At 48.3% G+C, this 26,073-nt stretch overlaps 1 protein-coding gene across 3 annotated transcripts in view; it reads left to right on the top strand.

Moving 5' to 3' along the window:
- LOC128838406 (dedicator of cytokinesis protein 2-like) overlaps window positions 1–26,073 on the top strand; it is a 348,010-nt gene that overhangs the window by 181,907 nt on the left and 140,030 nt on the right. For all 3 annotated transcript variants that reach the window (XM_054030559.1, XM_054030560.1, XM_054030558.1), the window contains exons 24-27: window positions 3,794–3,864; window positions 6,063–6,169; window positions 19,344–19,471; window positions 21,275–21,340. In XM_054030559.1, coding sequence (XP_053886534.1) covers window positions 3,794–3,864; window positions 6,063–6,169; window positions 19,344–19,471; window positions 21,275–21,340 — 372 coding nt within the window. The remainder of the gene's footprint in view (window positions 1–3,793; window positions 3,865–6,062; window positions 6,170–19,343; window positions 19,472–21,274; window positions 21,341–26,073) is intronic.

Genomic DNA, 26,073 nt, shown 5'->3' with positions numbered 1-26,073 from the left:
TGATCTGCACAGATTTGTCATCATCGGATTCGATGGACTACCAAGACCATTTATTTAAATATTTTTGGATGTTTTCTACATTTTCAAATGTATTGATTTCAATTACAACACAGAATACAAAGTGTATAATGCTCACCTTATATTTATTTTTAATTACAAATATTTGCACTCTAAAAAACAAACAAAATTGTATTTTTCAGTTCACTTAATACAAGTACTGTAGTGCAATCTCTTTATCATGAAAGGTGAACTTATAAATGTAGAATTATGTACAAAAAATAACTGCATTTAAAAATGAAATAATGTAAATCCTACAAGTCCACTCAGTCCTACTTCAGGCAATCGCTCAGACAAATAAGTTTGGTTACAATTTGAAGGAGATAATGCTGCTTGGTTCTTGTTTACAATGTCACCTGAAAGTGAGAACAGGTGTTCGCATGGCACTGTTGTAGCCAGCGTCGCAAGATATTTACACGCCAGATCCGCTAAAGATTCATATGTCCCTTCATGCTTGAGCCACCATTCCAGAGGACGTGTGTCCATGGTGATGACAGGTTCTACTCAATAACAATCCAGAGCAGTGTGGACCAACGCATGTTCATTTTCATCATCTGAGTCAGATGCACCAGAAGGTTGATTTTCTTTTTTGGTAGTTCGAGTTCTGTAGTTTCCCCATTGGAGTGTTGCTCTTTTGAGACTTCTGAAAGCATGCTCCACACCTCGTCCCTCTCAGATTTTGGACGGCACTTCAGATTCTTAAACCTTAGGTCGAATGCTGTAGCTATTTTTAGAAATCTCACATTGGTAGCTTCTTTGCGTTTTGTCAAATCTGCTGTGAAAGTGTTCTTAAAATTAACATGTTCTGGGTCATCATCCGAGACTGCTATAACATAAAATATATGTCAGAATGTGGGTAAAACAGAGCAGGAGACATACAATTCTCCCCCAAGGAGTTCAGTCACAAATGTAATGAACGCATTATTTTTTTAACGAGCATCATCAGCATGGAAGCATGTCCTCTAGAATGGTGGCCGAACCATTAAGGGGCATACGAATGTTTAGCATATCTGGCACATAAATACCTTGCAATGCTGACTACAAAAGTGCCATGCGAATGCCTGTTCTCACTTTCAGGTGACATTGTAAATAAGAAGCAGGCAGCATTATCTCCCGTAAATGTAAACAAACTTGTTTGTCTCAGTGATTGGCTGAACAAGAACTAGGACTTAGTGGACTTGTAGGCTCTAAAGTTATACATTGTTTTGTTTTTGAGTGCAGTTATGTTACAAAAAGTATCTACATTTGTAAATTACACTTTCACAGTAAAGAGATTGCACCACAGTACTTGTATGAGGTTAATTGAAAAATACTATTTCTTTTGTTTATCATTTTTAAAGTGTAAATATTTGTAATCAAAAATAATAATATCAAGTGAGCTCTGTACACTTTGTATTCTGTGTTGTAACAGAAATCAATATATATGAAAATGTAGAAAAACATCCAAAAATATTTAATAAATTTCAATTGGTGTTCTATTGTTTAATAGTGTGATTAATTTTTAATTTTCAATCATGATTAATTTTTTTAGTTAATCGCGTGAGTTAACTGCAATTAATCGACAGTCCCAGAAATAAGTATTAATGTGGTAAGATAGGGCCTTCATAATTTAGCCAAACAAGGCCTCAAGCCTAAAGATAGACTTGGCATAAAGAACTAACCAGTAAGTGACCCTAGGTCACAAGTTGTCACAAGACAGCAATGTCTGTATATTAGAAGATGCCATAAGGTAGAATGGTGCATGAAGTCAGCATTGTTAAATTGCTGGTGTTTAGGAAATATAGATTGCAATGTACTAGTGAGAGTATTTGGGGGATTTTTGCAGAGCTAGGGTGTCAGCAGTGTGCTAACAATAAGTTTTGGTGATTGAGTGACATAAATGTTAACGAGTACAAGGGAAACTAACACGCTAGCCTATGAAAAATGGGGCACCCCAAATTTAGGGGTGTGTGGAAGTATAGATAAAGAAAAGGGGTTGAAACCTTCATAAGTATATATGAACCCCAGTGGGGCATTATGAAAGCTGTATCCTGATAACCACTGAGGAAGATAATGACTGACATTCTGGGGTTCCACACCAGGAGATGTGAGAGATGCCAGTCACAGGGCTAAATACTTGGTACTATCTCTCTATATGCTGTGATGTTGCAGTATTTGTGGGATTGTTTGTGGATTTGTTAGCAAAGCGGCTTGTGATAAATTGCAGTTGTGCTCCTTAGGTCTTTCGTTCGATTAACATTGGTAATAATCTTCCTGATGCTATAGGAGACCCAGCCCATATCATCCACTGCAGTTTGAGAAATCAACCAATCTGAACTTCTCAGTGCTTGGCTTTGAAACCTCAGTGTTCTTCTGATGCAGTGTGTGTGTGATTTCATATTGTTTTCTAGAACAAACTAAAAAATCTCTAAATTCCATCATGTGCGACTATATTTACCACCCACACTGGTACCCGCACAAAATTCTGTCATTTGCACACTCTAGGGCTCCCACCTTTACCCAGTTCCTAGGGCTCAATTGGAAGGAACCCTCAGGCCCACCAGGTCACCTTTGATGGGAGGGTGGCAGCTGCTGCTGCTCACTGAGTAAAAGATTGTGTATTTGGCCCTGAATGAGGACACTGGCACCAGCTGGAGATCTCCAAGACGTGGGACTAGTGGTTTTAGGAGAGTGCTTTTCCTTGGGAGAGCAGTTGACCTACTGGTCAATGGTTGAAGTCAGAATCTTGGACAGTGTGAGAACTGGTGGATTTACTAGTAGACTTGGGAGGCTTCAGATGTGTGTGCACCAGCAATGGTTGTGTATGCTGGCAGCAGTTGTGCAGAACGTAGAAGACTATATGGAGGCTGAATCACCGGAGGAAACACCAGAGCCCTGGCTGCAGCTCAGACCTGAAGGACACTCATGGGATGAGCTAGGGAACCATTGGGGGGAAAAAATCTGAAGTGACTCGTAGACTGCAAAATGGATCTAAAAATGATGATAGTGGAGGATCCACCTGCACCTCTAACAAATGTTTTCCTTGTAAGGGAACGGGCAGAGACACAAATTGTGTCTCACAATGGAATGTGGCTTTCTGGTTGCTTTGTAGGTTTGCTGAGGGACATCTGAAAAGGACATTCACCCAAACCCTAATGAGACGTCCCAGCCTCTCCTTTATGGAATATTTGACAACTTCGTTCCATTTGGGAATACGATGGCAGCAAGTCATATTATTGTGGGAGTCCCAAAGCCTGGGGTCTCACTATGTGGGATGGACTGTGCCTGTATAAATATAAGGGAGAATCCAATTTTCTTCACGAAATTTCTTCCTCTGTTGTTTTAAAGTAAAGGCCTGAAACAGTTATTCCTGTCTACAATGATATGTTTGAATTATCGCAGTCAGCGTTTTCTGATTCTGATTAGTGTTGATCTTGTAAGAGTAAATGGTCTCAGCAAAATTTCTCCATTTGGGGAAGGAGAGCTCATGGAGCTACTGTTTATGGTAGTAGTGTCATGGGTTGTTTACATGAAGTATACTGAATTTGTGCATCAGCCTCAGTCTTATGTTTGGAGTCAGGATGAAATTCAAGGGGCCTTTAAATAGGGTCTAAATAGTTCAGAGGCTTGGTGCTGGCTCTTTGTACAATATGAATTTCACTTGGAGCAGTAAGATTTCTAGTAACTGTGTCCTTCTAAAGTTTGATAATAAAACATTGCCCAGTAGTTAGCTCTTTTTGCTGATTTCTGCTTTCAGGGAGCCGCTCTGAAGTACCTGCCTTCGATCCTGGAAGACGTTTTTGGGATCTTCGACTCCTCTATGCTGGGGTAAGGGATACTTTTCTCCTTCTTTCAGCGAATGCACCAAGCTCGGTCACTCTCTCTCCGCAGAGTGGCATGTGTATTTGTAAAGGGTGTCCTGTATGTCTGTTTCCTCCCCCTGCCACCCAGGCTCACCTTCCAATAGTCCTGCAGTGATGTCCTCATCCTGCATTTATGACATCACATTCCACTGATGTATATTTAAAGGTGATGTCAGTAAATTTACACTGCAGGATCAATGAGAGCGGGCACAGGGTCAAGCATGGAGGACAAAGGCCCGATGTAATTGAAACATAGCTGAATATGTTTATAATTCAGAAATAATTCTGAACTGGGGCAAAGGAAATAAGGTGACAGTGAAGACAGGTGATTCTCCCAGGAAAGGGCCTCCCAGTGAGTGGGTATCGCACTGTTTGCTGGGTGGGGAATGGAAATGCTGCATCCAGATGGGGAGTCAACAGGCAGGAGTTGTGGTAGGAGGAGTGGGGGCTATTTCAAAAAGGTGGCTGCTGAATCCAAGTGAGATTGATTGATTAAAAAAGAGAGACTATGTGCATTTTAAATGTACTCAAGTGGCACATAAACCTGTTTTCTCAGTACCGGCTCTGCAAACTTTCCCTGGGGTTTATCTGTCTTGCATATCATCATCAGTTAAAAAGTTCCACAGGCCAGATGCTGCCATCAGAAATACCTATGCAGCCCAGGGATCTTCAGTGGTCTTGGGCAGCTGTCACTGACTGGAACTTGATATACAGCCAAGGAGGAACAGCTCCCTCTCTTCTTATCTGTGCTGGCTCTGCAGAATTAACAGCAGTGAAAAGCAGCAGCAACTGATGTCCATCACTGAAGTCAACAGATCAGACTCTGAATACTTACCAGGAACAGAGCTGTTGAACAAGTGCCACCATTTTTACACGTTTCATTTTTCAGAGTTTAACTGCGATTTAAAGCGAAATAGTTAAAATTTCCAGAAATTCAGGATGTACTTCTAGAGTCTACAGTAACGTTCTCTTCTGCGGGTGGCCGTCCGGGATGTTCTGCAGCAGGGGTAGGCAACCGATGGCCCGCGTGCCGAAGGCAGCACAAGAGCTGATTGTCAGTGGCACTCACACTGCCCGGGTCCTGGCCACCGGTCCGGGGGGCTCTGCGTTTTAATTTAATTTTAAATGAAGCTTCTTAAACATTTTAAAAATATTGTTTACTTTATATACAACAATAGTTTAGTTATATATTATAGACTTATAGAAAGAGACTTTCTAAAAACATTAAAATGAATGACTGGCACGCGAAACCTTAAATGAGAGTGAATAAATGAAGATTCGGCACACCATTTCTGAAAGGTTGCCGACCCCTGTTCTACAGTAACATTCTCTTCAGCGGGTGGCATTTTTTGGTACAACATTTAATAACAGCCAAAGACATAATTTAAGCTCCACGTTTAACAAGAAAAGCCACAACAGAGAACATCTTTCTGTAATTTCTTCAGTCTGTCCGTTTTCTTTTATAATGGACTAGGTTCAGTTTAAGGCACAAAGGAAGTATTGGCATTGCCTGTCTTAAAAAACTGCCCCTCATAAGAGATGGGAGGAGTGACCAGTTCAGAAACGTACAAGCATACAAACATTGAAGGGGGGCTTTTCTATGGGAAACTGACTTGCAACCTTATCTCTAGAGGTGTGACCAACATGCACAAAATGTCTACCATCCTCCCAAAGCCTACATACCCCATTGCTTCCCTGATCCAACCTGCCTGTCAGCCATCAGGCTCAGATCTATACACTCCTAGCATCCCTACCCCCTAATTTGCCCAATCCCATCTGTGGGAAGAGGTGCAGTCAATAAATGACCTGCCATCCATTTTGAATTCTTCCTCAAAACAGAGTATCAGAGAGGTAGCCGTGTTAGTCTGGATCTGTAAAAAGCAACAGAGGGTCCTGTGGCATCTTTAAGACTCACAGAGGTATTGGAGCATAAGCTTTCGTGGGCTAATGCCCACTTCGTCAGATGCATGTCAGAGACAGCTGCTGGTGCAGCGAGTAGCCAGAGCAGGAAAGTGGCTGATTGAGTTGGGCTGGAGTATACACCCAGCAGGGAGAAAGAAACACTTGTAGCTTGAAGATCCCTGGGATTTTCCCTATCCCACCCCTATTCTGGAGATTTTACATATTATCACCTAACCAAGTCCCCTTGCGTCTGGGCTTTAGGTGCTTGCTGCGGGATTTCATTGGGAACCTGCCCCCTCTGCGCCTGCTCAAGCAGAAGCTGCAGTCCCTGACGGACATAGTCAACAGCAAGATCTTCCAGTCCTATGGTAAGTGGGGGACATCAAGGGGAGCCCCCATCACAGATCCACAGGGATCTGATCTATGCCCAGCATGTAAACAGTCCCTTGGCAGTGACCCTCTTAGTGTGCCAGGCCTCGAGAACCCACACAATTCACAGGGCAGGCCCGTGGTCTCCAAGACTGGGCCTTTGGGCACCAGCAATCCCTCTCTCTCCATGGCTCCTGGCAGCAAATCCAGCCAAGCCAGACTCCTGTGGGAGGCTTGTCCCGTGCCCCTTCAGGGCGCAATGCTCTGAGTCTTTCCAGTGTCACTAGGCAGCCTTTCCAAAACAAGGTAACAACGTATTAGTCACCTGGCTATGGAATCTGAAAGTCCTTAGGTCAGAACACAGAAAGGAGGGTTTCTGTGTTTCCATAGCCAAGCTGCTATGGACCCCATTTCATGCCCGATCTCCCTCTTTGTCCTTAATTCCGAGTGAAAGTATCTGAGGCCCTCCAAAGGGCAGTCGTTATTCCAGCCACCTTGACACCTTCTCCCCTTTGTTCTTAGCTTAGTTCACATGATGCACCTTCTGGGGTGTCCTGCTGCCAGATGTCAATTGTTCAGTTGTTGTGGGTGGTCTCATTGTCTCGCTGGAGTCCCCGTTAAGCTGGATCAGTTTCAACCAGTTCTTTAACAGCCCAGTCGTTCTACCCAGGCAGTTAGGTGCCATCATGTCTCCTGCACTGTTCCAGGTGCAGTGTGAACTGTTTTAACTCCTGGTACCAATGCAAGGTAGAGGGGGAGGTCGAGGTTGGATATTAGGAAAAACTATTTCACTAGGATGGTGGTGAAGCACTGGAATGCGTTACCTAGGGAAGTGGTGGAGTCTCCTTCCTTAGAGGTTTTTAAGGCCTGGCTTGACAAAGCCCTGGCTGGGATGATTTAGTTGGGGATTGGTCCTGCTTTGAGCAGGGGGTTGGACTAGATGACCTCCTGAGGTCCCTTCCAACCCTGAGATTCTATGAGTCTAAGGTACAGAGGGAAACCGAGGCACGTATAGGCTTCATAAAAGTATTACAGAAAATTCCCACTTTGTCACGCACCCCAGTACAGTCTCTGCACTGAACCCTCCCTAGTAAGGAACCAGGCGTGAGAGCACAGGCACGTGTGCCGGGGTTCCAGTCGTTCTAGCATGATGAGGTGGGCAGTGCCTGTAGATGCAGGCACTCCTGCACTTTGGGTGACAAACTCACAGGTGCTCGTTCTTACCACTTGCAAATGTACATTCCATCATCTGGGGCTGGCTTCTGTGGAAGTTCTGTCTCCCACTCCGCCCCCACTAGCAGACTGTTTATTATTGTGGTGGAACATGGGTGCTGTTGGAGGTCATGGTTGTGGAAGAAGAGACAAACTCTGGGAGCTGGAGCCAGTCCTGTGGAGGGCGTTGAACAGTTGGCAGGAGACCTGGAGGTGGATTCTGTCCAGTAAGGAGCCAGAACACAGAACATTCCTCAGCACACACCCATTTTATCAATACATTAGAAGCAAGAGGAAGACCAAAGACAGGGTAGGCCCACTGCTCAGAGAAGAGGGAGAAACAGTAACACGAAACTTGGAAATGGCAGAGATGCTTAATGACTTCTTTGTTTCGGTCTTCACCGAGAAGTCTGAAGGAATGCCTAACATAGTGAATGCTAATGGGAAGGGGATAGGTTTAGCAGATAAAATAAAAAAAGAACAAGTTAAAAATCACTTAGAAAAGTTAGATGCCTTCAAGTCACCAGGGCCTGATGAAATGCATCCTAGAATACTCAAGAGCTAATAGAGGAGGTATCTGAGCCTCTACCTATTATCTTTGGAAAATCATGGGAGACGGGAGAGATTCCGGAAGACTGGAAAAGGGCAAATATAGTGCCCATCTATAAAAAGGGAAATAAAAACAACCCAGGAAACTACAGACCAGTTAGTTTAACTTCTGTGCCAGAGAAGATAATGGAGCAAGTAATTAAGGAAATTGTCTGCAAACACTTGGAAGGTGGTAAGGTGATAGGGAACAGCCAGCATGGATTTGTGAAGAACAAATCATGTCAAACCAATCTGATAGCTTTTCTTGATAGGATAACGAGTCTTGTGAATAATGGAGAAGCTGGGGATGTGGTACACCTAGACTTTAGTAAGGCATTTGATAGTCTCACATGATATTCTTATCAATAAACTAGGCAAATACAATTTAGATGGGGCTACTATAAGGTGGGTGCATAACTGGCTGGATAACCATACTCAGAGAGTTGTTATTAATGGTTCCCAATCCTGCTGGAAAGGCATAACAAGTGGGGTTCCGCAGTGGTCTGTTTTGGGACCAGCTCTGTTCAATATCTTCATTAACGACTTAGATATTGGCATAGAAAGTACGCTTATTAAGTTTGCAGATGATACCAAACTGGGAGGGATTGCAACTGCTTTGGAGAACAGGGTCATAATTCAAAATGATCTGGACAAATTGGAGAAATGGTCTGAGGTAAACAGGATGAAGTTTAACAAAGACAAATGCAAAGTGCTCCACTTAGGAAGGAAAAATCAGTTTCACACATACAGAATGGGAAGAGACTGTCTAGGAAGGAGTACGGCAGAAAGGGATCTAGGGGTTATAGTGGACCACAAGCTAAATATGAGTCAACGGTGTGATGCTGTTGCAAAAAAAGCAAACATGATTCTGGGATGTATTAACAGGTGTGTTGTGAGCAAGACACGAGAAGTCATTCTTCCGCTCTACTCTGCTCTGGTTAGGCCTCAGATGGAGTATTGTGTCCAATTCTGGGCACCGCATTTCAAGAAAGATGTGGAGAAATTGGAAAGGGTCCAGAGAAGAGCAACAAGAATGATTAAAGGTCTTGAGAACATGCTCTATGAAGGAAGGCTGAAAGAATTGGGTTTGTTTAGTTTGGAAAAGAGAAGACTGAGAGGGGACATGATAGCAGTTTTCAGGTATCTAAAAGGGTGTCATAAGGAGGAGGGAGAAAACTTGTTCATCTTAGCCTCTAAGGATAGAACAAGAAGCAATGGGCTTAAACTGCAGCAAGGGAGGTTTAGGTTGGACATTAGGAAAAAGTTCCTAACTGTCAGGGTGGTTAAACACTGGAATAAATTGCCTAGGGAGGTTGTAGAATCTCCATCTCTAGAGATATTTAAGAGTAGGTTAGATAAATGTCTATCAGGGATGCTCTAGACAGTATTTGGTCCTGTCATGAGGGCAGGAAACTGGACTCGATGACCTCTCGAGGTCCCTTCCAGTCCTAGAATCTATGAATCTATGTCCTTGCATGCCTGTTCACCACAACAGCGCGAGATAACTGCCCAATGACCACAGGATCCGTTAAGGTACAATGGTGCCACGCCATGTTTATTGTTGACAAAGCATGGTAATAGCACTTGGCAGACTCTATGAAGATATTAAAACAATGGATGCAGCTCAGTGAATGGTGGGACTTTTCATTTCCCCCTCGGCTGGCCAAAGACATTCCCTCTGAGATATCTTTTTATACTCCGATACAGACAAGTTATGTACTGCCTCTGATGTATTAGGGTGCCACTCATTCCCTTGTACTTGTTGCTTAGATCAAAACATCTCTATCCATCATGCTGTCATTCTGACCTTATCTTTAGGATGGGTCAGTGTGTTCCTGTTATCTTTGGGGAATGTGCTGGTATCGGCGTGTTCTGGTCCCATCCTTCTGGAATGCGTTTGCATGTGTATGTCTTATACCTAGCACTACTTAGGAATGTGTGTTTCTGCAATATCAGCCCTGTTCTTGCCAGATTCTGTGAGCAGGGCCTATCTCTTGCTCACAAGTTAACTTTGCTTTATGGTAGCAAAGTTTTGACCACTACTTTAGTTCAGACCTCATACCAGGCCTCTGATACAAGGGCTTATGTCTCAGGCTCTCTTCTTATTGTGGTTTCAGTCCTCTGGACTACCTGCAGAAATCCAACAGACCATACAGGACCTTTCACTTGTAGGCCCTTCTCTGAAGTCCCTTGGAATCTACACTCCAGCAACTAAAAGAAAACATTTTTGTCAACAACAGCCTTTCCAGTCAAGTTAAAAGGGGAGGAGCTGTAGAAGGCACCCTCCACGTCCTTCCGCTTCAGCATCAATGAGCTAATCCCATCAAGACGCCTCTTCCAAGCGGGCGTTTTGTTGGGGTTGTTGAGGGCAATATACCAGTCTCCTCACTTCCATCGGGTCCTCCTTTTTTATTTACCCGTTGTTTGTCCTTCTTGCTAAGTGCCTGGATCCATAGAACATTAGACCAGTGGGTCTTAAGCACAGTGGAACAGAGGTATGCCACCCAATTTACTTCTCCCCCCTTCTTCCCATCCCTCTTCAGGGACCATTCTCACGAGATGGCCCTGCAGCGGGAGGTCCAGTTTCTTCTTTAGAAAGGGGCCATAGAGGAAGTACCATTGGGCCTTGGGGGAAAAGGCTTCTATTTCTGTTACTTCCCGATCCCCAAGACAAAAGGAGGTCTCAGGCCCATATAAGATATAACAGAGTTGAACAAATTCCGGAAGAAAATAAAATTTTGCATGGTTACCCTAGCCTCAATGATCCCTTCCCTGGAACAAGGAGACTTTTACACTTTTAACAGTGAACACTCAAGGGAGTCCAGGAGTGGAATAGCAGTGGGTGCTGTGGCTCAGGGTTGAGGGCTATTGGCAGAGCTAACAGAGAGAGGGGTCTGACTCAAATTCTCCTGGTTTTGTGGCCCATATCTTTCCCCACCCCACAGCCTCTCCTCAGTGCTCATTTGTAATATTTAATGCCCTGGGCTTGCTGTAATCCTGGTCATTTCCTCTGCACAGCAACAGCCCCATGACTGTTTAGTGCCTGTTTGTGAGACTCTGAATTTCTTCTGCACTCCAGGGGCCTTTGGGGGTAATAGTTAAGGATCTTCAGCTGCCAGACTGGTGTCTGCTCAGGTCAGGGAGGTGGAGCAGGGACCTGTACAGGTTGGGCATGGCCCTGGCCTTCTCAGGGTAAGGTTGGGATGTGCCCTGCTGGAAGGCCCTGAGATGTCTGTGATTTCCCTCTTCTCTGCTTGGCCATGTTCCGAGCAGCACAAGTGCTTCGGGATCACTCTCCTTTCTCATCATCTGATGCCACTAGTGACCACATCATGTAGAGGTTGGAGGATGGTATTTGGAAAACAGTGACTCAGGAAGGCTTTTCAGACTCATGGTAGATAGCCACTGCACTGCACTAGGAGCTCGTGTTCAGTTGGTTGACAGAGCAGATGGGATCCTTGGACATACATGGAAAGGCATATCAAATAGAAGTAGGGAGGTGGTATTCACACTGCACGGCATCAGTGCAACCCTTCTCCCAAGTGGTGTCAGCAGCCAGGGGTTCAATATCTAGGGGTGCCTCTGAAAATTATAAAACAAAACCAGCTTGAGCCCTCATCAGAAATCTGGGAGAACTAACGGCCTCTCCAGGGCACCTCTCAGAGGCAGTCCTTCCCCACTCACAAGCACTGAGTCTGTGTACAACATAAAAGCAAAATTGTGTTAAGGTGAGAGGGAACTCAGCATTTATTTGGGAAAACAGCAACAATGACTCAAAAGTATGCAAACACCCATCTTGCGCTTTGTTGGGCAGTAGTCCTTTTGCCTCAGTTTCCCACCTTGAAAGTCCAATGGATGAATGCCCGTTTTATATGCCACTCCCCCTTTCCTTCCACTGAATCCCACTCATGGGTTGTTTGAGTCCCAGAGTCCAAGGGGTTCATCCAGGTGCATTCACCTTCAGGCCCTGGGGGGTGGGCTACTGAGGCCTCTGCCGCTTGCTGCTGCTTCTCATGCACTGCCTCTACCACTACTCCGCTGTGTCCTTTGTCTCGTCCAGTCCAGTCCGACAGCACCACAGCCACGCAGCCCAGCTCTTAGTAACCACAGCTCTAGGATTTGCTGGGCAGGGGAGGGCCTTTGCTGCTGCATCTCTACGTGTGCTGCATTTAGCAGCAAGGCCATGTTCTGCGGCTCCACCACCTCGCCCAGTTCTTACTGATTTCAGCAGGAGTGATTGCCCTGGAAGTGCAGCACCCAGTGCGGCTGCCTGCTCTGCATTAGACCACCTACTCAGTGATTGCAGTGTAGTGATCACGGAGGAGAGGCACAGACTCTGCAGTGAGTCGAGTCAACTCTATCCTTAGACACTGAAGAGGAAAGGTCAAGTGGTATCTAGAGCACCTGACCGAATTCCCGCCCATCCAGCTTTCACTTGGCAGTGGCTCAGTACCCCACGCTTAGCAGGCCAAGTTCTCCTCCCAGCTACAGTGACCCCTCAATCAGGGCATATTAAGTATAATTCTTCTTCAAGTGATTGCTCATATAGATTCCAATCAGGTGTGCACGTGCCGCGTGCACAGTCGTCGGAAACTTTTTCCCTTAGCAGCTCCCATCGGGTCAGCTGTGGAACCCCCTGGAGTCGCGCCTTCATGGGGCTGAATATATGTCTCTGCCGATCCAGCCCCTCCTCAGTTCCTTCTTACTGCCAGTGACAGCTGTTGGAATTGCGGTCGCTTGCAAAATAGCAAGTGCTTCCCTTAGCATATCTTCTAGTTTGTAGCTGTAGTTTCCAGTTCACAGGTAATTAGTTATAGTTGTATATAGTTGATAGATAAGTTTTGGGAGTGGGGTTTTCCCCAGTCCCTGACCCTTTTCTTGGGTTCCAGGGCATGCCTCGGTCCCAAGCGTTTAAGCCCTGTGGAACCTGCAGCAAGCCTATGCCAACAGGTGACCTCCATGACTCATGCCTGAAGTGTCTGGGGAAGGTGCACCAAACGGAGAGCTGCAAAATCTGCAGAGCTTTCCACCCCAGGACAAAGAAAGAGCGTGATTTCTGTCTAAACCTCCTCTTGATAGAGTCCACTCTTCGCCCCCAACCTGCCGCAGACCATCAGGGCCCGGCACAGAGCGCGTCCATGCAGAGCGCCCCAACCTCCATATGTGACATGGTGCCAAGGAAGGACTCTGGTCTAAGAGACCCTCGGCACTGGCGCTCCCCAGCACCGCAGGCTGCGGAGACAACCCAGCACCGCTCCCAATCCCCAGTGCCGCACAAGTGGCACAGGAAGACTGATAGAGGTCGTTCCCCTGTGCCCAAGCCAGCGGCGCTGGCAGGTGCAACAACAGTGCGTCCTACACAGGAGCACTCGGTGCCCAGAGCACAGGAGTCGGCACCATTAACTTCGGTTCCCCTGAGGGGACCGTCGAGTCCGGCGCCCAGTGACTCTCCGGACAGGCAGTGCCAAGGAGGAGTTAGAGCTGCCCTCCACCCTGGTCACTTTCAAAGCTTCCAGGGATCTGATTACCATGACGGCACCTCAACCCCTGGCAGTCAGAGACAAGCTTCCAGTGCCTCAATAACCGGCACCATCTACAGGCAAGCTGGCCATGATGCAGCGGTCGCCCTCTCCAGTTTGGCACCGCTCCCCACGGCACTGCTCCCGATCGCCTTCGTCAAGGCACTGCTCACCAGCACTGGGTTCCCGGCAGGGTTCCCCGACACCAGTGAGGTGACTGTCTCCTTCCCCGACACCCAGGGTGGAGCGGCACCAATCCCCGGCACCAACAGAGTGGCACTGGTCGCCCACACCGGACATTCAGCACCGGACATTCAGCACCGATCCCCGGCATACTACCCATCGATGCCACCGTGGTCATCATGGTTGAGATCAGTCTCATCGAACTCTGATGGGGACTCCCTTTACTCCCGTCACAGCCGGCACAGATCTGACAGGCGCCGAAGTGAGGCAGGAGTGGTGCCCTGGCACCCCCAATCGCAGCCACCTGCACAGTGGCCCTTTTGGACCTCCTGGGCTTATCACCAGGTTAAGGGGTCCTTATCCAGGAGCTTCCAGTCAGTGGCCTCTGAGACCTGAGCACCCCCGCTGCCTAAAGACCGACCCACACCACAGGGATCCAAGATTATGTTGGCACAAGGCCCATCAGCTGTCCAGGCCATCACTGCTGAGATGACGTTGACACAAGGCCCACCGGCCATTCAGGCCACTGCCACAACAGCGTCGGCACAATGTCCGCCGCCGAGCCAGGCCTCCGCCACAAGGACAGCAGTCGGCGCAGAGGCCCCTGGCACTGACCAGGAGGAGGTCAGAGAACTAGAGGGTCAGGAGGACCCCGTGCCGCCTCTGGCCTCATCATCCTCGTCCCCGGACAAGGCGGTGGCAGGTGCATCTACCTCAGGTCCGCCCCCGATAGACCACAGAGCTCACCAGGACCTACTGCGGAGGATCACATGCAGCATGGGGTTGCAGGCGGAGGAAGTAGTGGAACCTGAGGGCCCCATTGGACATCTTGGCACCAGAGGGGCCATCCAGGGTAGCTGTGCCCCTGATAAAAACAATTCAGAGCAACATTAAGAGACTGTGGCAAACCTGATCCCGCCTACTGCTAAAGGCGTGGAGCGTAAATACTTCATGCCCTGTAAAGGGTACAAGTGCCTGTTCTCACACCCGCAGTCATGTCCCTTGTAGTGGCTGCAGTTAACGAGATGGAGAGACAAGGGCAGCAGGGACCGACTCCAAAGTCAAAGCAAATGGACCTTTTCGGCAGAAAGGTCTACTCAATGGGAGGCCAGCAGCTGAGGATAGCCAACCAACAAGCTATCCTCCGTAGATACAACTTCAACTCGTGGGCCTCCATGTTGAAATTTAAGGAGCTGATTCCACCAGATTCCAGAGCCGAGTTTGTGGCTATTCTTGATGAAGGAAAGGCAGTGGTACAGACCTCTTTGCAGGCCTCACTAGATGCTGCGGATTCTGCAGCCTGCACCCTTTCCTACGGAATAGCCATGAGGCAGGGCTCATGGTTACAATCATCCGGGTTGCCCCCTGAAGTGCAGCAAACCCTGCAGGACCTGCCGTTTGACAGGGCAGGGTTGTTTTCGGAGCAAACGGACTCCAGGCTGCACAGCCTAAAGGACTCCCAGGCGACTATGACATTGTTGGCTATGCACATCCCAGAAACCCAACACAAACCTTTTAAGCCTCAACCACAGCAGCAATGCCCTTATCCTCCAAGCCTTCCCATCCCCCACCCGGGCAGGGCCAGGGCCTGACCACGCCATCATCAGACTCAAAGCAGGTCTTTTGAAGGTGCGCCCGAGGATGACGCCCCTGCCTCAGCACCAGAGCCTTCCCCATTTCATGAACCATCTGTCCCACTTCTACCATGCTTGGTCCCAATTAACCTCGGACTGCTGGGTTCTTCACATGGTAGAAGTGGGATATTCTCTCCAATTCTGCTCCTCCCCTCTCTCCCGCCCCCCTTCCCCGTCCCTCTTCAGGGACCCTTCTCAGGAGCAACTCCTTATCCAGGAGATGCAGGCACTCCTTGCCACGGGAGCGGTGGAGGAGGTTCCTCAGGAGCTCAGGGACAAGGGATTCTATTCCTGATACTTCCTAATCCCCAAAGGGGGGGTCTCAGACCCATTCTAGACCCACGAGGACTCAACAGATTCATGGTAAAGTTGAAGTTCCCCATGGTCTCCCTGAGTACAATTATCCAGTCTCTGGATCCGGGACAGTGGTACGCTGCCCTCAACCTGAAAGACGCATACCTCCACATAGCTATTCGGCCTGCACACAGACGATTTCTAAGGTTTGTTGTCGACCACAAACACTATCAGTTCATGGTCCTTTCATTCGGTCTGTCGACAGCCCCCTGAGTGTACACCAAGTTCATGTCAGTTGTAGCAGCCTTCCTTCGCAAGAGAGAGGTGCAGGTATACCCCTACCTCGACGACTCGCTGTTCAGGGGGCTCTCCAGGGAGCAGGTGGAGTCTCAGGTCCAATTGGTCAGATCCACTTTCGAGACACTTGGACTCCTCCTCAACGTGAACACGTCAACCTTGTCACCCTCCCAAAGACTAGAGTTCATCGGGGCGGTGCTGGACTCGGTTCAGGCAAGAGCATTTCTGCCACAGGCCCGATTCCAGGCGATGACAGACATTATTCAAGGCCTCAGGTGACACCTGACCACTACCACACGGGGATGCCTGAATCTCCTCAGCCACATGGCAGCCTGCGCTTACATGGTCTGGCATGCCAGACTAAGGCTCAGATCTTTGCAGGCATGGCTTGTTTCAGCCTATCGCCCGGGCACAACAGCCTGGACTCAGTGGTCACCGTGCCTCAGCAGGTGCTCGAGTCCCTCCGATGGTGGCTTGACCCTCAGGCAGTGTGCAAGGGAGTCCCCTTCAACAGCCCCCAGCCCTCCTTGTCCCTGGTAATGGATGCATCCTGTCTGGGATGGGGAGCACACTTGGGAGACCTCCAAACGCAGGGCCTGTGGTCGCAGGACAAGCTTTTGTTCCATATCAACATCAAGGAGCTGAGGGCGGTATGACTGGCCCAACTACAAGGACAGAGTGTGGCAGTTATGACAGACAACACAACCACCATGTTTTACATCAACAAGGAGGGTGGGGCTCACTCTTCCCCTCTCTGTCGGGAAGCCCTCCAGCTATGGGAGTTCTGCATAGCCCACTCCGTTCACCTGGAGGGGTCATATCTCCCAGGAGTGCAGAACAAACTGGCGGACCACCTCAGCAGATCGTTGCGCAATCACGAGTGATCCCTCCGTCCAGATGTCATACACTCCATCTTCCAAAAGTTGGGGTGTCCCCAGGTCGACTATTCACCATCCAGAGCAACAGAAAGTGCCCAATGTTCAGCTCCTTCCAGAAACACAGCCCAGGCTCGATCACAGATGCGTTCCTGCTACCCGGGGGAGGCTGCCTGCTCTACACCTTTCCCCCGATCCCTTTCGTGTACAAGGTCCTGCTCAATGTCCGCAGAGAGAGGGCGGAGTTAATTCTGGTGGCACCAGCGTGGCCTCGACAACACTGGTACACCACGCTCCTGGAGCTGTCAGTGGACACCCTGATCACGTTGCCACCCTTCCCGGACCCGATCACTCAGGACCACGGTCGTCTTTATCACCCTGACCTCCAGTCCCTCCATCTCACAGCCTGGAAGCTTCATGGCTAAACCCCATGGAGCTCCTGGGCTCGGACCCGGTAAGAGAGGTCCTACTCAGCAGCAGAAAACCCTCCACTAGGGCCACATACCTAGCAAAGTGGAAAAGGTTCACATTCTGGTGTGCTCAGCATCGCACACTTCCACTCCAGGCACCCATACTACTCATCCTGGAGTGCCTGCTGCACCTGAAACAGCACGGTCTCGCAGCATCGTCCATCAAGGTGCACCTTGCAGCCATTTTGGCCTTCCACCCAGGAGCGGCCAGATGTTCAGTCTTCACCAACCCTGTGGTTGCCCGTTTCCTCAAGGGCCTGGAGCGGTTACACCCACAAATTAGACTACCGCTCCCTGTGTGGGACCTTAACATGGTCCTCTCCAGGCTAACAGGGCCCCCTTTCGAACCACTGATGACTTGGTCCCTTCTCTACCTGTCGTAAGGTTGCCTTAAGGACAAGGTACAATTCAGACCTCGCCCGGCCTTCCTTACCAAGGTGGTGTCACATTTTCACACCAACCAGGACATTTTTCTGCCTGTCTTCTTCCCTAAGCCTCACACTAATGTCCAAGAACAGAGGCTCCACTCTCTGGGTGTTTGGCAGGCGCTGGCCTTTTACATCAAGCACACAAAGCCATTCAGGAAGTCGAACCAGCTGTTTGTGGTGATTGTGGACAGGATGTAAGGGCTCCTGGTCTCATCTCAGAGGATCTCATCATGGATCACATCCTGCATCAGGACGTGTTATGAGCTGGCCAAGGTTCCAGCCCCGGCCCTTACGGCACACTCCACAAGAGCGCAGTTGTCTTCAGCAGCATTCCTGGCCCAGGTTCTGATACAGGAGATCTGCAGGGCAGCAATGTGGTCCTCAGGCCACACGTTCCTCTCATTATGCCATCATCCAGCACGTCAGAGATGATGCAGCATTCGGCAGAGGGGTGCTCCAGTCAGTGATTCCATAACTCCGACCCCACCGCCTAGGTAGGGCTTGGGAGTCACCTAATTGAAACTGATATGAGCAAGCACTAGAAGAAGAAAAAACGGTTACTCACCTTCTTGTAACTGTTGTTCTTCGAGATGTGTTGCTCACATCCATTCCAAACCCTCCCCCCTTCCCTGCTGTCAGAGCAGCCGGCAAGAAGGAACTGAGGAGGGGCCAGGTCAGCAGGGGCATATATCCGGTGCCATGAAGGCGCCACTCCAGGGAGCTCCACAGCCGACCCGACAGGTACCGCTTGGGGAAACACCTTCCGACGACTGTGCACACGGCGCACGCCCCATTGGAATGGATGTGAGCAACACATCTCGAAGAACAACAGCTATGAGAAGGTGAGTAACCATTTTTCTGCCCCCGCCCTTTAGTCATACAATAAGGATAACATTTCATTACCCCGCCTCGAAGGTTTAAGTAAACGTTAACACAATACAGCCAAAGCTGATCACCCTGGCAAAGCAGATGTGTCTGCTCATTAGATCTTTTCCTCCAGTTCTTCAGTAGATGGCGGGAGACAGCTCATTCAGACCACTGGCTTGCAGCAGTGAGACCATTTCTGGGATGCTGTGTCCAGTTCTGATGTCCACACTTTAAAAGAGATGACATTGACAAACTGGAAAGGGTTCAGAAAAGAGCTATGAGAATGATCTGAAGTCTCACCTCTGAATGAGAGGCTGAAGTAGCTCAGGCTATTTAGTTTATCCAAGACAAGAGGTGACTTGGTCAGGGCCTGTAAGTACTTAGATGAGCAGAAGATTTCTGATCTAGCAGACAAAGGCAGAACAAGGTCCAATTGCTGGAAGCTGAAACCAGACAAATTCAGAATAGAAATAAGAGGCACATTTTTAACACTGAGGGGAATTAACCACTGGAACAGCTTCCCTAGGGATGTGGTGAATTCGCCGTGTCTACAGTGCAATTAAACACTCGCAGCTGGCCCATGTCAGCTGGCTCAGGCTTGTGGGGCTTGGGCTGTGGGGCCGTTTAATTGCGGTGGAGACCTTTGGGCTCAGGCTCTGGGACCCACAAGGGGGAAGGATCGCAGAGCCTGGGCTCCAACCTGAGCCTGAACGTCTGCCCCACTCTGGCCCACTCCCTCCCCAGGACGGGGAGGTGTCTGTGTTTGCCCCCCTCCTACTCCACAACTAATCTCTCTGTCTGTGCAGAGTGTCGAGAGATGCTGCTGCATACTACCATCCCCATCCTTCGGCAGCTGATTGAGACGGGAGAGGAGGAGGAGGCTTGCATTGAGCTGCTCAGCAATATCCTGGAGGTGCTGTACAAAGCCCAGAAGGTAAAACCCCCATTACGTGGGTTAAGCGCCGGCAGTCGGCCTCATGCGGTTCAATGGGTCTGAGCTAGGCTGAACACAAACCTTGGGGCTCAGGCTGGCATCCCCCTACCACTACAGGGGACATAGCAGGGGTTGCTGGGCTGTTGTGTAACTAGCCCACGGCCCCAGGCAAGAACAACAAGGAGTCCGGTGGCACCTTAAAGACTAACAGATTTATTTGGGCAGAAGCTTTTGTGGGTAAAAAACCCACTTCTTCAGATGCATGGAGTGAAAGTTACAGATGCAGGCATTATATAATGACCCATGAAGAGAAGGGAGTTATCTCACAAGTGGAGAACCAGTGTCCCAGGCACTTTCCCAATAAACAAGATGGAGCTGCTAAAGCCCTCAGAGATGAAACCACAGCAATTCTATCTGAGTCAAACCATCATGATTTGATGGGCCAAGCCATGGCCTCCACTGCCGTGATGGATGCCTAATACCATAGTCACCTGCAAGCTCTAGGGAAGCCCTGTAATTCCTGACCACACCTGCAAGCCCTTGGCCCTCACCATGGGGTGGGGAGACCCTAGGGAAAGCATCATGGAGCCCTGGTGGGAAGCCCCTTTCAAACTTTGTCAGTATATCTCCCTCCCTGTGGGCTGACCCTTCTCCCTGTGTACTAGACCTAGGGGAAGTTGCCCAGCCCATGTGAGTTACAGGACAGAGCAAATGGAATTATTCCATTTGTTTTTATTTGTCTGTAGTGTCTCAAAGCTCCAGCTGAGGTCACCCGTTGGCTGGCTGCTGTATAGACACATAGCAGAAGACAGTCTGTGACATGGAGAGCTGACAATCTACATAGACAAGACAGACAAAGGCGGAGAGGAACAAAGGGCTATTAACACTAGGCCCAGAGAGATGAAGTGGCTTGCCCAAGGCGTCACATGGAGGCTGTGGCAGAATCAGGAATAGAGCTCAGAGTCTCCCCTGAGAAGGAATGAGCTCCAGACTGGCTCCCCTGTGAGGGTCAGTTGGAGCTGCTGTCCTTAAGGGCCACGCTCAGTTTTTGTCCTTTTCGGTCTTGGCCCAGAGAGCTGCCTCTCGCACTAGGCAGTGCGACATCTGAGCCCTGCCAAGTCAGCACCACTGGTGTTAGCTACATGGGCAGCCATGAGCTGCCACCCACCAGCACCGGGAGTGCCCCTCATCCATCAAACTTGCTTCTGGCCGGTTTACCTTTGAAAATTAGCCAAAAGCAGCTCTAATTAGACCAACAGGACCATATCCTCTGAACCCTCCAGTTCCTGCCCCTTCAATTGCAACTTTCTGAGGCTCCTATAATACATCACTTCAGGGTACGTAGTTACAACCCTTTGCTCAAGGAGCTCCTTTATAAGGTGAAGTGAGGGGATAAGGCCTGGACACTCTGAGCCCCAACTTTCTCTAATACAACTATTCCCCTGGCAGATGTAGAGTGGGACTGGTTGAGACATCCACCTTCTGAAGGATGCCAGCATTGGCTACTCAGTGGGACGGGCAGAAGAGGCCTGTGTATAATGTCCCTTTTACCATAGCAGCCCATCACCTCAGCCATGCCAAAATCCTGTGTGAGGGTCTCACCCGCCTCCCTCCAGCCTGAAGCAGAGAGCTGCATCAGCTTTCCTCTCGGTGCAATGCCGCATTTGGAAATGGGTCCCAGAGAGGGAAAGGTAGACAAGGGAAGCACAGCCCTGCCTGTCGGCCTTATGGTGAAATGAGCCAATGATAATGACTCTTAGCTTGATTGTAAAGATGAATTCTGTTTGATATTGTTGGTTCCAGAGAGCAGAAGAGCAGCTGACACGTCGGAGTGGAGAAGAGAGACAGCACAGGGAGGACTCTGAGCTGGTGAGCATTCCTCTGGGAAGTTTTGAAATACAGGAGGAGAGGGGAAGAGTAGGGGCAGCCTGAGCACCTGGGAGAAGCCCACCTGCTTCTCATTTCAGCCCCCATCCTTACATTTGCTGTCACCTTGAGAGGTGGTGGAGGTGGGGCTCCTGCCGAGCGATGGGATGGGGAGACCAGGACTGTAATAGTGGGTCTGGGTCTGGGGTCTGTGGGTTGGATGTGTGGTGCATCAGCAGAACTGTATGACCGAGAAGTTCAGATGTGCACTATGATTGGGTTTGGCCAGGGCTATCAGACCTTCATTTTCTAAACTTATTGCATTTCTTGAAGTCTTGTGGGAAGAATAATACGTCTTTAATTTGCTTATGGATCAGTGTCCTAACAGATAAAGAACAAGATGGGGTTTTAGTTGTTAATGAATATTAATCAGAAGTTAGGAAAGTTAGGAACCAGGGAAAATGCTCAGGTGCAGACTTTTAATACCCCACCTGAGCGACACCTTGTGGCTACAAGTTCATCAGATCTTCAGCTTAAAACAAGCACACTCATAACATGTTCAGTTTCCTTTTGATACACTCCAGGGCTCTTTGAACTGGAGTTTCCAGAAGCAAGTAGTTAGTATACAAAGGTTCTCTTTCCTTGGGGCATATCTTCAAAAGATTGGCTTCAGAAGGGGAGGATTTGCATTCCCCTCACCTCAAGGTATTTCCTAAGGAAATTAATTTCATACCTATTGTTCCAGAAAGACCTTTGAACTTCCAGAAATTTTATTAATTTTATTAATCTTGTCATTGTACTAAAGAAGTTCCATACAATTTCACAGTACTGTGTAAATGTTTGCATTTGTAATACAATGAACTGCAAAGGTGTTAACCCTAATTCAATAATGTTACACTTTATTGAATTAAAGTTAATCTTAATTCCACAAGGTTTGTTAAGTATATTATAGATATTGTCAGTCTGTCACAGTCTTATCATATGGTGAAGATAACATTCTTCCCATCACTAGCAGATGTTAAACAGAAGCTACTAAAGTTAGACATCTTTAAAATCAGCAGGTCCAGTTAACTTGCATCCAAAAGATTTAAAAGAATTGTCTGAGGAGCTTGCAGGACCATTAATGTTGATTTTCAATAAGTCTTGGAGCACTGGGGAAATTCCAGAAGACCGGAAGAAAGCTAATGTTGTGCCATTTTTAAAAAAGGGTAAATGGGATGACCTGGCTAATTACAGGCCTGTCAGCATGACATCATTTCTGGCCAAGACAATGAAGCAGTTGAGACGGGACTCGATTCATAAAGAATTAAAGAAGGGTAATGCAGTTAATGCCAATCAATGTGGGTTTATGGAAGATAGAGCCTCTCAAACTAACTTGATATCTTTTTTTGATAACATTACAAGTGTGGTTGATCCAGATAAACGTGTTGACATATCCTTGGTACCACATGACATTTCAGTCTAGTGATGGAGGTACAAATTACCCCAAATCTGCCCAGACACTTGATAGCTGCTGTCCCAACAGAGATTTCATCTCTGACCACAGGTTGTCTCTCAGTCCTTTCTGGGAAACCTCCATAAGTTTCTTTAAATCCTTCTGAGAAATTTCCAAATCCTGTTTTAACTTCTTTTGGATATCTTTGAATTCTGAGAGCACCTCCATTATTTGTTCCATCTTAGTTTAACAGGAATACCAGCTTATTTCTCTCCTTGGAAACTATCCCACTCCTCACATTAGTGTTGCCCCTTTGAAGTGACCAGTTAGCCAATATTCAGGGCCTTGCAGGCTTGTGTCATCCATTTCTCCTAAGAGAACCTTAAGAGCGGCCAATGGTCCATCTAGCCCAGAATCTGGTCTCTGACAATGGATTGTGCCAAATACTTCAGAGGGAATGAACAGAACAGGCCAATTTTGAGTGATTCATCCCCTGTTGAGTGATCCAGCCGTCCAGTCGCAGCTTCTGGCATTAGGAGGTTTACTGACACCCAGAGCATGAGATTCTGTCCCTGACCATCTTGGCTAATAGCCAATGGTAGATCTTGTGACGGGTTGGACCCCGCTTTCTCGGTGTCACCAGATGTGCTGGGGCCCCACTGAGCCCGCCTGTCCAACTAGCCTAGGTTTCCCTTACTCTGTGCTGCTGTGAAAGGCTCTCAAGCCCCATTCCAACACACACATTGGTAGAGACACACCCAGCTGTAGAATCACACAGAGCCTTCCTTTTGTTTGTTTTAAACCTGCTGCCTAGTAAGTTTATTGGGTGACCCTTGGTTTTTGTGTTACGTGAAGGGGTAAATAATACTTTACTACTCACTTTTGCCACACCATTCATGATTTTATAGACCTCTATCATATCCCCCACTTAGTCGTCTCTTTTCTAAGCTGAACAGCCCAGTCTTTTAAATCTCTCCTTGTATGGAAGCTGTTCCATACCCCTAATCATTTTTGTTGACCTTCTCTGCACCTTTTCTAATTCTGATATATCTTTTTTGAGATGGAGTGACCAGATCTGCATGCAGTATTCAAGATGTGGGCGTACCATGGATTTATATAGAGGCAATATGATATTTTCTGTCCTATTATCTACCTCTTTCTTAATGATTCCCAACATTCTGTTTGCTTTTTTTGACGGCCGCTGCACATTGAATGGATGTTTTCAGAGAACTCTCCACAGTGACTCCATGATCTCTTTCTTGAGTGGTAACAGCTAATTTAGACCCCGTCTTTTTTTATGTATAATTGGGATTACTTTTTTCAATGTGAATTACTTTGCACATTACTTGTCAGCATTGAATTTGCTCTGCCATTGTGTTGCCCAGTTTAGTGAGATCCCTTTGTAACACTTCCCAGGCAACTTTGGACTTAACTATCTTGAGTAATTTTGTATCATTTGCAAATTCTGCCAACTCAATTTTCACCCTTTTTTCCAGATCATATTTATAAATATGTTGAACAGCTGTGATGGGGTGTACCAGGCCTTCATGGCCCTCTGCTGGAGGCGACCGTGGTCCTATTACCCCCCCCCCTCCCAGGAAAAGAGCGGTGAGGGTTGGCTCTCCAGACCTGCCTAGAATGGCTGCTTCTGTTCAGCCCATCACAGCCCCGCAGGCTCAGATCAAAGGAGCTGTAGGGCCTTAGCAGGTCGATTCCTGGCTGGGACCAGGGAGGTGAAGAAGGGTGCTCCCTCTCTACTGAAGGAGCTTGACTGGCTGTATTTCCTAGTCTTGGGAGAGAGAGGACCTGAGAACTGTAACCCTAAGGTAACAGATGAAAGGAAAGAGACCAGGTGGGAAGAAGCCCAGAGAAAACAGCATCATCTGATTAAAGGAGACAGTGCATGGCTACTGAGGAGAGGTTCCCTGGGCTGGACCTGGGTTCCCCCACCAGCAAAGTGGCCTAAGCCAAGAAGGGGCCAAGGCTTGTTTAGAAGCCCAAGCAAAGGAATGGATTTAAAGGGCCCAGAGGCAGGGCTGAAGACCCTGGTGAAGGCAGACAGTTTGGTGAACTCTTTGCTACCCTGGAAGGGATTTATTTTTGACTGTGTGACTTGGGTGGTGCCACCAAAGACTCACCTAGCGAGGCTGGCAACCTACAGAGGGTGGCAGGAACAGAAAAAGAAATTCAGTACCAAACCCAGCCCATCACAACACAGATCTAAGGGGAACCCCACTCTTTACCTCTCTCCATTGTGAAAACTGACCATTTAGTCCTACCCTTCGTTTCCCATCTTTAATCCAGTTACTGATGCACCAGAAGACTGATGCAAAGAATTCATTTAGGGCATGGCTACACTTGCAAATGTAGAGCGCTTTGAGTTAAACCAGCCTTCGGAGAGCGTAGTAGGGAAAGTGCTGCAGTCTGTCCACAGTTGGTGGCGATAAGAACCCGGATGTTGGGGAAGGTGGGTTGGAGGTGACATGGGGGCACAAGGGAAAGAGTTTTGGGACAAGAGCTGCGGGGGGGGGGGGGGGGGGGCGGGCGCGGTAGTGCTCCACCTGCATGTCTACGAGCGCCTGGATCAAGTCTACTTGGTGCTGCATGATGCTTATCAGCCAATCCGTGCTTTGCTGCCGGAGCTCCTCATTCTGCTGGCGGATCCTCCTTTCACTCTTCCTCCACTCCTGCGCTTTTAGATTCTCGTTAAGGGACTGCTGCATTACTTCATGCAGCATGTCTTCTTTGCTTCTATGTGGCCTCTTTCGGCAAGTGATAACATGGACGACTGAGATCTCAAGGTTGCATCTGTAAAGGCAAAATGCAACACTTAACAGAGGCAGCATTGTTCACACCAGAGAGAGCAATGATTCCAATGATTCCCCCATACTTAAGGAGGGTAAGCACAGTCTACACAATAGCATAATTTGTCCATCCCAAACCGAGCGCACATAACCCATGGGAGCCCCAAAATGGTGAGTAAGCACAGGGTCAGGGGGGACTGATTGTTTCACGTCTGTACTGTCCTCTGGGTTCTGTGCCTTGGGCAGGGCCGGCTCTGACTTTTTGGCCACCCCAAGCAAAAAAAAAAAAAAAACGGGGCAGCCAGAACGGCAAAGCAAAAAAAAAAAAAACCAGAGCGCGGGTGCAGGGGGACCGGCTGGGGGGGACCGGCTGGGGAGGGAGCGGGCAGGAGAGAGAGAGAAGGGGGCGGCCAGGGCTACAGCACGGGCGCTGCCACGCGGCCCCTCCCTCCCGCTGCACCTCTCCAGTCGGCGGGGAGAGAAGGAAGAGGACTGCC

Source organism: Malaclemys terrapin, chromosome 5 (genome assembly GCF_027887155.1).
Source record: "Malaclemys terrapin pileata isolate rMalTer1 chromosome 5, rMalTer1.hap1, whole genome shotgun sequence".
Classification (NCBI taxonomy): Eukaryota; Metazoa; Chordata; order Testudines; family Emydidae; genus Malaclemys; species Malaclemys terrapin.
Note: the sequence above shows the minus strand (reverse complement) of the source record. Positions and strands in the feature narration are given on the sequence as shown.